At 41.3% G+C, this 10,421-nt stretch overlaps 1 protein-coding gene across 4 annotated transcripts in view; it reads left to right on the top strand.

Annotated features, from left to right (window-relative positions):
- Positions 1–9,452, top strand: part of WASHC2C (WASH complex subunit 2C) — a 182,236-nt gene extending 172,784 nt beyond the window's left edge. For 3 of the 4 annotated variants that reach the window (XM_075504966.1, XM_075504963.1, XM_075504964.1), the window contains 5 exons: positions 955–1,017; positions 1,753–1,965; positions 4,283–4,894; positions 5,496–5,670; positions 8,966–9,452. In XM_075504966.1, the coding sequence (XP_075361081.1) occupies positions 955–1,017; positions 1,753–1,965; positions 4,283–4,894; positions 5,496–5,670; positions 8,966–9,102 (1,200 nt within the window). In that variant the 3' untranslated portion in view covers positions 9,103–9,452. The remainder of the gene's footprint in view (positions 1–954; positions 1,018–1,752; positions 1,966–4,282; positions 4,895–5,495; positions 5,671–8,965) is intronic. The other variant, XM_075504965.1, reaches the window with a different exon arrangement.
- The last annotated feature ends 969 nt before the right edge of the window (positions 9,453–10,421 follow it).

Genomic DNA, 10,421 nt, shown 5'->3' on the forward strand with positions numbered 1-10,421 from the left:
GTATTCCTTGAAGTGTAGAACCATGCTCATCTTTCCCTTTTTTTGTAGCTACTGACAGCCTGGTATAGGAATGATCTCAGCCTGAGGTTCAGCTGAACACTACATGCATTTAAGTGGAGAACGATCTCCTCAGACACTGGGATTCCTCTGCCATGCTATCAAGACCCCCAAACCAGTGTCCTAATCCTTGCAAACCCTCAGTTACTGCAGCCTGGCTGAAGGAGCTCTGACTGCCTAGTCACATCAACAGTAGTACAGCCTAGCTCACAGAACCATGGTAGACTACAAACTTGTGGAGAGCAAGCCCTGGAAAGAGCACCTTAGCTGATGTGGTTCATCCCTGAGTCCTAGAATTGACCCAAGTCTTCAGACCAAAAAGCTGCTCTTGCTCTTTTAGTCTAGTCTTATTTCTGGCACTGATGGCCTGCTTTCTGTAGAGGAGCAGTCACTTCTTTGAAGCTGTTTTCCTTGCAGGCTGAGAGGTACAATTTTGTAGCCCTCTTGGCTTCGATGTGGGCTTCATTGAAGTCTGTGGCCCTATTATAGCCAGTCACGAAGAGAAAAGTTAGTTATATCATGATCTGGCAACATGGCTTCAGAGGGTCTTAGGGGAGGGAATAAGCAAGGAGGGAGGGTAGCTGTCACAGTTTGATTTGAGTGGTGTTGTGTGTGACCTGGAGAAGATGGAAGTTGTTGGGTTACTGTGGCAAAGTATAATATTGGGTAGAAGGAGGGTGAAATGAAATGTGATAATGAAGATGGGGCTATGGCATGTGGGGAACTGAAGCTGAAAATTGAGTGGCTGTAGCTCTGGTGGTAGAATGTGATGATAACAACGTATCTTCAGAAGAAATTGGTAAGCAGTGAGCTGCTTTGTATAGATGTATTAATGCAAACTATGGTCTGGTTGGCAACAACTTGTCCTCTTGTTTAATCCAGTGTGATTTTGTGCAGAAATCTACAGGTCCTGTTCCCATTAAAACCAAAGAGCCTTCATCTCGGATTGGAAAGCTACAAGTAACTAACTTTACTGGCATTTTGACTTTCAAAAAAAAAATCTTCCTTGCCTCACTTCAGCTCTCTGAAGGAGAGCCTTCAGGCTCTCCCTGAAACAAAATCTTTTTACTTCCTTACCTTACTCTTGCAATTTTATTATTTTTTTTTTCAGATGACGTATTTTCTATTACTTTTTCTGTATTGCATGTTTAATATTATTTCCCCCTCCCATTTCAGACCTGACTCTGAGCAGCGCTATTTACTCTATTTGGGGGGCAGAGGGTGGGTTCCACTTTGACCTGCTATTCTTCTTAGCACTACTTTGGGTATGTTCAGAGACTCTTAGGGGTATGTTCAGAGACTCTTAAGGGTTTGGGGTTTTGGTTATGTCCCTCTTCTGACATGAAATGACTAATAACTGTCTGTGTCGCAGTATCACTCTTAACATCAGAACCATTGTTGTCTTCAGATAGGATACTGAGCTCCATAGGTGTTTGGTCTGACATAACATGGCCATGCTGTTCCTGCAGCTCTTATACAGAATAATAGTGTTGAGCACTCCACAGGCTTAGTGAGACCAAGGATGTGGGAGACACAGAAGTGCACAGGTGTGAGAAAGGCCAGGCACTTGCAGAAGTAGAACTTGAATGCCTACATACGCTAGTTCTTGCTGCTTCTCTGGAGCCATGCTTGCTCTTGAGCAGTATTAATATGATCTCTTTTTGTGTGTATGTTTTTGTTTTCTCTGTTTTTTAGGCTAACTTAGCTATTAATCCTGCAGCCTTACTACCTGGTGCAATGCCTAAGGTCTCCAATGTAAAGTCCCCCTTACCAGTTCTGGACACTCCATTGCATGAGCCCAAGGATGTACAGAACAGCGAAGCCTTCTCTGCTGCAAAAAACAATGAAGAACTAGGTGTAAGCTTTGATCAGCCTATGCAAGCAGATACCTTGCACAGCGCCAATAAGGTAACCTTGGTATTTAGGAGGATAGAAAGGGGGATTAGAAATGCAGTCTGTCCTTGTGCAGGAATTTGTGTTTTGATATGCAGGTTCTGCTAACAGTGTGGTCTATCTGAATCTAAATGGAGGTGTGGAAATCTAATTCCCTCTCACTTCCGTGGACCACTGAAGAGAAAGTCAAGCCTACTACACTCTTAGCTCTGTTAAGGGGCTTATGCATATGCCTAATTCTGTGCCTTTTTAAGGTACATGTGTACATTCCCCAAGTACAGTGGTTTTCCCTATAGGTTAAAGGTATTTTAGCATAACATCTTGTCCCGTCCCAGGAGACGCCAACCTGAAAACCATAAAAAAGGCATCTCTCTAGACTAACTATAAAATACGTTATGGACGGCTGCTATGGCAAGATATTAAGAACATATCACTGCTGTAGGTTGACCTTTACTTCCTCTGTGGCTAAAAATGTCATGTTGTCCTGAACGGTCACTCCCAATTCTTTTTCAAACAAAAATTTTGTTTGTAAAGAAAAAACCCACACAAAACCAAAACAAAAGTGTTACAGCTTTTGACATGGCAGATCTCTGCATCCTGACTCACTTGTTTTTTATTCATACCTTCTACTTTATGGACTGCAAAAGTATATTCTAATTAAAGATTTAGTGGTTCTTTTTTTAAAAAAAAAAAGCTTGAACCATGTAGTTAAGATTTGGTCTGGGTGCTTATGATTTTATAAATCTCTTGGGTTTTCTGAGAGCAGCAATTTTAACAAGATAACTTAAGATCTTAACTTTGATTCTTTCTTTGCTTAATGCTGCTGGGGCTGTTCATTACTAGATGAGCAGCAGAGATGATTTAGGAAGATGCAGCAGCTGTCACCACAATGGCTGACATGACCCCTTAGTGTCAAAGGGGTTTGAAGCTTGTACATCAGACTAATGCATTACCATGTAGGCATAGTTGTTTCCAATAGCAGCATGTCCTGCACCACACACAAAACCCTCTATCGTGATACTTTTAAATAGGCTTGCAAAAGAATAGAGCTCCTGTAGCTGCATATGGTCAACCTTGAATGTTCATTTTAGCATAGTGATGATGCATGTTTGTTTACAGAAGTAATCTGAGAAGAAGCTTCTTGGTAACTCTACAGTGAATGTTTTTTGTGGCTTAGGTTACATGTTTTAATTTTGGTGTGTCATTGCTTCTTGAACCTTTCAAGTTTGAGTTTAAGCTGTAAATATATGCAGCCAAATGCACTTTTTTCTAAAGGCTGGAACAAAGCAACCTACCCAACGTTCTGGCTGTCCTTTCAAAGAACAGTGCATGGAGCAGGGATCAGTTTACTTCAAGTGCATCTCCCTTCCATCATAATTTTCCTGGTTTTCAGCCATGCTCTGATAAATACAGCCCCACACTCTGAAGGCAGATGTGCTTCTACAATGATTCTGGCAAAAGCACATGGCTCCTTTAAGCTGTGTTATAGCACATCAATCCAGATTGGCCTTCTACTCCAACACAGCAATTAACAAAAGGGAAGAGGAGGTTGTACTGATCTGTTTCCTACCTGTGTGAATACTCCTGTCCATGTAGGGATATGGTAGAGGCTATAATGGAAACTTGCAGGGGGGCTTTTTTAAAAGCAGCAGAGGAATGAACTGCAGCAGGCTATGCATAAAATTAAATTAAAAGGAAAACATAATTAGTCATGACTTGAACAGACTAACTGCACCACAGAAGCCCCTGGATTAGCAAGCTGTCAGATTGAGGTATTACCTAAAGCTGAGGGGTTAGAGTGACTTGCTGACCTGTGTTGTGAGACTCTACTTGCACGTACTGTTGCTTTTGTACCCCAATTCCACCTGCTGTGGAACGACCAGAGGGCAACAAATCAAAAGTCCTGGGTTATTTTTCTGAACCTTGCTGCAAACTACTCCAAGCTTGAATGTCCCACTTGTCCATCTTTCCCTTTCTGAAAAATGGACAGAATGGACGATGCTAAGCTGATGATGCGTGGTTCCTATTGCTTCTCCCTATAACCTAAATCAGTGTCTGCTCAGCATTCCTTGCTCAAAATTCTCAACTGAGTATTTGTTTAAATGTACGTGTAGCTGTTTAAGTTACTTAAACCAGAGCTGTGAGCAGAACTTGTAGTTAATTTAGTTTCAGTGTGCTAGTATTAAAGGGGTAATGCATGTTAACTGCAGTGTTGTGAAGGCAGACAAAGGGCTACAAGGAAACATAACAGGAATCCTAACCTGTGTTCTGTGAATTGTGGGGCTTTTTTCCTTCTATATAACTCTGTTCTGCTTTTACTCCTTTCTTGCAGACCAGGATCAAGGTTACAGGAAAACGAAGACCTCCTAGCAGAATGGCCCGCCGTCTAGCGGCCCAAGAGTCTGAAGAGAGTGAGGAGGTGGACAGTGCTAAAGAATCGCAATTCTCTCTACCTAAACAGATGTCAGCAATAGTGAACATAAAGGAGCCTCTTGCTATGGAAGCAGAGTCCAAGGAAAACGGCTTTCTCTCTGGCTTGTCACTGCCAGCTCATGGCAGCATTTTGTCTGCTGGGACAAACAAACTCCTTCCTCCAGAATCCACAGACCAAGGGGATGATCTGTTTGAATCAGAAGACCTTTTTGCAAGCAGCTCAACATCCAGACCAGCTGCACAATCAAAGTTAAAGGAGGGAATGCCAGACAGTGTGGCTAACAAACCCATCAAGGGCAGGGAGAAAAAGCCTGATCTGTCTGTTCTGGGTGATCAGGACAGCAATGATCTCTTCCAGCCTGTACAGCAAAAATCTTCAACAAAAAGCAGCCCTATACCTTTTTTGGAGGAAGAGGAAGACTCTCTCTTCACCTGTCAGAAAACTGGAAAAAAGGAGTTGAAATCTGCTGTCTGGCAAGCTGTTGACCCTACTGCCCAAGATATCTTTGAGGTAATGAGTGACCCTGCTACCTTGGCCTTTTTGATCCCCGGGGCCTTATGCAGACCCCTCTACTTAGACATAGGCTTAATGGAGGTTGCTGAGTAGTAGGATGTGGTGTGCAGGATAGGTAGTGAACTGTCAATCATGCTCTGCTACTGGGCAATTGAAACCCTTTCTTTGGATGTTCACCCTCTCATTAGCAAGAGTGGATTGAAAGGTGGAGCCTTAACACAGAGCAGGCATGTCACTGAATGTGCTGTGACAACGTGCCTATGATTACGACCTTTTTCAGAGTAATACAAGTATTTGGTTCTTATCTGTTAGCTGTCTGTTCAATGCACAGCAGCTCAAATAACCTTTAAAAAAAGGAATAAAGTTGGCATGCTGGGCAGCTGATACAAGCCCCTATGTGCTGTACTTGACCTGTGCACAGTCCCACACTAAGGCACTTCTGCTGAGTCCTCCATGGGGAGAAGGGACTCAAACTTCTTCAGTTTGAGAAGCCCAAGGCTGTCAGTCTTCTAAACATCTCAGCTGCTGTGTACAGATAATTTGACTATTCTCTTGAAGTGTGTTGTGTATTGATGAGCTCTCTATGCTTTGCTCCAAGGATGATATATTTGCTACTGAGGCAATTAAACCAATGAACAAAGCAAAAGAGAAAATGCCAGAGACTAACCTGTTTGATGATAACATTGATATTTTTGCGGATCTCACCATAAAACCAAAAGAAAAGAAGACCAAGAAAAAGGTGGAACAAAAATCCATATTTGATGATGATATGGGTAAGTGTCTAATGTCTTGCTGCTAATCTCATAATATTGTCCTGAGTTGCATTCATTGGAGATGTTTTAGAACCCTTTGCTTTCTTTTAAATTTTCAACTGCTCTGAAATCTCTGGTCATCTTTGGATTTTAACGTTGGATGAGAACTTTGATTTGAGAACGTTGGATTTGTAGAACTAGTATGGCATTTAAATGGTTTAGGAGAGTGTATAAAATTATTCTGAGAAGGAATAGTTTAATTCCTGTAGGGATTTTCTCACCTGTGGGAATTAGAAAACTCCTCTTGTCTGGCGTAAGAGACTGATCTCTTGTTGTGGCTCTAAGACATACATTCTCTGTTTCAATTTGCACAGCTTTTTGTATCATACTTTCAGATGAATCACTGATATGAAGAAATTAGCATGTCTTCCCACCCCACCTTCACTATTGTGTTGACTACCTTGGAGCCCATAAGATTTTGTTTACATCCATGTATACCCAGAACAATTTACAAATACTACAACTGAAAGCAAAAGTTTGCCTTTTATAATTTTTTGAAAAGCAGCATATAGTAATGTGAAATGATGCAAAGCATGCTCTTTTCTTGTTATCCATCACTGGAGGTGTTGAAAGTCATTTGATCCCCGACAGTGTCTGTTTGTTCTCAGGCTCTTCATGTTTATAGCTCTTCTTTGGGATTGCATGTATTTCTTTTCCTCTAAGACAAAAAAAAAATTCCCTTCTCCTCTAGCTTTGATTCTTGTCAGTCTTGATTCTTTCTAACCTATTCAAATTGAATCTGACTTATTACTGTTTTGCTTGGACTGCTGTGAAGCATTCCAGCTTGATGGAATGACCCGGCTGAAGTCTATAAAAGTGTTAGAAAACTTTCAAGAGAATGAACATCTTGAGATTTCAAAACCTTCTCAATTGATATAAAAAATAAGACTTAAACATTTGTGGGCAAGGTATTTTAAATATGTATTGGATGATTAAAATATCTTATTTTAATAACTTACATTTTTTCATGTAGCCTATAGCAAATGAAAGAATTTCCCAAACAGCTACCCCTTCCAAATACTTCAGCACAAAAATCCGGACTTGATGTTGAAAAAAACAGTTGTAGAGTGCCACTTGAAAGTATCTTGGAAAATTAGCCACAACAGAACCTGTTGTTTGCACTTCCACTTTTGACATCTACTCTGGTGCTAGAGCTTGTTGTTTGATGTCACATCTGATTTTGATACCTATAGCATCTACAGCACCCTGTATCTGATAGACTTCATCTTCCTCTAGAGTGTTGACTGTTTTGTGGTGCAGCCATAGGTGCAGCTACTTTGTGCCCAAAGCTGTGGAGCTCCAGAACACCAACAGGAGTGTAGGGAAGATGCCTGAAGGTGAGGATGCCCTGCTGGCAGTAGAGTGGTAGAACTGGCACTTGCCTATGCTTCAGGTTAAGAGTTGGCTTAAGTGATCATGGTAGCACTTTATTAGGGCTGCATATTGTTGCCTTAGGAGATCCTTTCTGCTGCAAATAAAACAGTAAGTGGGTGCAGTTTGGGGGAGGGGTGGGGGGTGGCAGCTGCAAGCTGCTTTCCTTTTTTTTGTCCTACCACAGCTTCTAGTCACCATTTACTACATTTGTGTTAGGCTTGTGGTGGCAGTATTAGAAAAACTCTTTCTCAGGTCTTTATCCTCCTGGCCTCCTCAGTGACCTTATGGCTGATAACAGAAACATTTTGATGTCATCTCTGCCTGTCTGGGAGAGTCTGCAAAATGGTGACTGAGCTTTCTTGTGCATTGACAAATACTGTTTTCCATGGCCAGAACTTTCCTATTCCTTAAGCCTTGTCATAAAATGGTAATGATACCTCTACTGCTGATGGCACTCACTGTACTTCCCCTCTGCTGTGAAGCTAATCCATGTGATAGCTTCTTGCTTTGGAGTGATGCCACTAGGGGATTACTCTGTTTTACTGCCTTTCTAAACTGCTCTTGTGCTGAAATGCTGTCCTGGATTATTCCCATGTAATCCCTACGATCAGCACAGTAGCAGACACATGCTGGAGTGGAAGAAGTAGTGAGAAGAGAAAGGCAAGCACATTGTGATAGGCTACTCCGTGCTTGGCCTCTGCTTAAGGTTAGGATACATGCTGAAGGCTGAAATACTAGTTTTTATACTCTGGACCAGTAAGTGGCTATTAACCTCTGTATAAGACCTGTGTTTTCTTAATAGGGATTCAAGACCAGTTATGTGCTACTTATACCAGCCTTGTGAATCACTAGTGATCCACATATCTCAGTCTTGTAAACTTTTTTTTTTATCCTCTCATAGTCCAACTGCATAATCTGAGTATCCTAAATTTAAAACCTTAGTGTGTAGTAAGAGATCTGCTGTTGTGTGTGCCCAGGAAACCTCAGGGCAACACTTCAGCATGTATATGGTAGTGGCTCCATATGGTAGCAGCTCCATCTCTTTCCATGAGCACAGTCCTAAACACAAACAGCACTAGCCACAGCATGAACTGCAGGTCTGTGAGCTTTGCTGTTGGCACAGGGTATCTGGGTTGGAGGGTTTCATTTCTACCTGGTTTTATCCTTCAGGAGAGGACTCTGTCTTAATAGCAACGCGATATTTTTCCACTTTGTGGTCCTAATTATTTGTAACAGAAATGCTTGTATTGAGGAAGGTGGTGGGACATCTTGATTCAGGACTGTAGACAGACTTTTTGAATATTCAGCAGAATGGTGGCTGTAGCTGTCTGCCTCCTTGCATATTAGTTGTGCTCTATTCTCAAGTGATATGCTGCGTTCTTATTGTGCTGTAGATTAAAGACTCTCGTAGGGCTAGTGGATGTCGCAACAGTAGTTGTTAGCAAGTACCCTCTTTTTCCTCTTCTGATTTTCTTTGGCAACAATCTCGCAGCTCTTGGATCTCTCAGTTTCCTCAGATGCTAATGTTCTAGATAAGAGGGATGTTATCTGGCACTTGCATGATGGAATTTATTGTGGAGGTTTAATTTATTAGTACTTCTCAAATGCTTATGACAGCTTGAACATGTTATAAAATACAAGTATTATTCTGCTCTACTGAGAAGAAAAAAATATTCTTAATTTGACTTACAGCTAACAGCTCCCACGTATGTCCTTACAAGTGCATCTAGAATTGCAAGCAGCAGGAAAGCATTTGTTTATCACAGAATGTCCTTGGCAGTCACTACTATGTGCTGGAGACTTACGTACATGTTACTTCTGTTTGGCGGTCACTTCACAGTAAAATCTATCTTTTTTTTTTTTTTCCCCCCCCCCCCTTTAGATGATATCTTCTCTAGCAGCCAAGTCAAGATACCCACACCCAAAAGCAGATCTTCCCAAGCAGCTTCAGAAGGAAAATCTGAAAGCAAGACACTGAGCACATTTGATGACCCGCTGAATGCCTTTGGAGGCGACTAGCCAAGGGTAGTGTGTTGCAGAGAGGAAGCCTTCCTTGTGCGCTGTCCAGTACTAATACTCTGGATTCTCTAATCCAGTAGAACTGAAATGAGATGGCTGTGGATATTTAAATGAGATTACCCATTCTAAATGGTTAGTATTCTCTTGTGCTGGGTCTAATTGTGTTAAATGATATATTTAAAAAAAAAAAGACAGTAACTTCCTGCTATCTTGTTTCCATGGTGCCCAGATGAATATAGCCTGTGCAATACCTGCAATGAAGTAATCTATTATACAAAGTATAGTTTGTTTTATTGAACAGATCTATAGATAAAATAATTGATAAATAGTAAACGGAGCCTGTTAAATCAGATCTGTCTGTATTTCTTACTTTCCTCTTCAATGCTTGCTAAGGACATCTGCATCATGACTTGAAAACAACCAAAACCACTATCATGCCTTGTCTGGGTCAGCTGCCAATCTACTGAGCTAATGTTAGGGTAAGGCTGGGTTCTGTTATGCGGTACAGCTTCTCTTATGTAATCAAGCAGTTAACAAATCTTAGTGCAGGACTTGACACCAGATAGAGACAAGATATTTCATATTGGCAGCTAATGTGGTCTATAAAAATAACAATGGTTAAAACTTATCTGCCAGAAATGGCGTGTTACAGATGAGCACCTAGTACTCCATGAAAACAACAGAAACCTAACATTGTCTTCTGTTCAAGCTGTTTTTCACCTGCCTGGATTTGCCAAAATTTTGCAAATAACACTTTCCAAGAAGTCCATCTGTACTGAGCGTGCTTGGTCACTTCCAGGTTAACAAGCCTATGAGCATACCTTACTGCAAAGATTTGCTTGCGCCCAAAGGCTTACTGTCTGCTTTGCTTTCTCATCTGTAACACGTTGTAGGCTGTTTACAGGAGGTCACTATTTTGTGGAATCCCTTTAACTGTCCAATGCATTTGGCTTAACCTTCTTGCTTCCTGTATTTTCTAGATTGTCCTTCTGGAGCTGATGCCATTAAACCATACTCAATGCCCAATGGTAGACACTTGCTCTCCTGCATGCATACAAGCAGAGCAAATGCATAAATGCAGAAAGATCAAATGTTTCTCTTATTTTACCAGTGACTGCCTGCAGTTCTGACTTTAAAACTAGATGTGCTGTTTTTATGATAGCAATGCACTACTTTATCTTCAACTCATAAGACTGTTCTGGTCTCTGTGAATTTAAAGCACGTGCTCAGAGGACTTCTTTGAGAGCAATTCCCACTTTCACTGAAGCCCTTGTTCTGAGACATCTGCTTCAGTCTCTTGTTTCTCAAGTTGGATTTAC

This window comes from Mycteria americana, chromosome 6 (genome assembly GCF_035582795.1).
Source record: "Mycteria americana isolate JAX WOST 10 ecotype Jacksonville Zoo and Gardens chromosome 6, USCA_MyAme_1.0, whole genome shotgun sequence".
NCBI classification, from domain to species: domain Eukaryota; kingdom Metazoa; phylum Chordata; class Aves; order Ciconiiformes; family Ciconiidae; genus Mycteria; species Mycteria americana.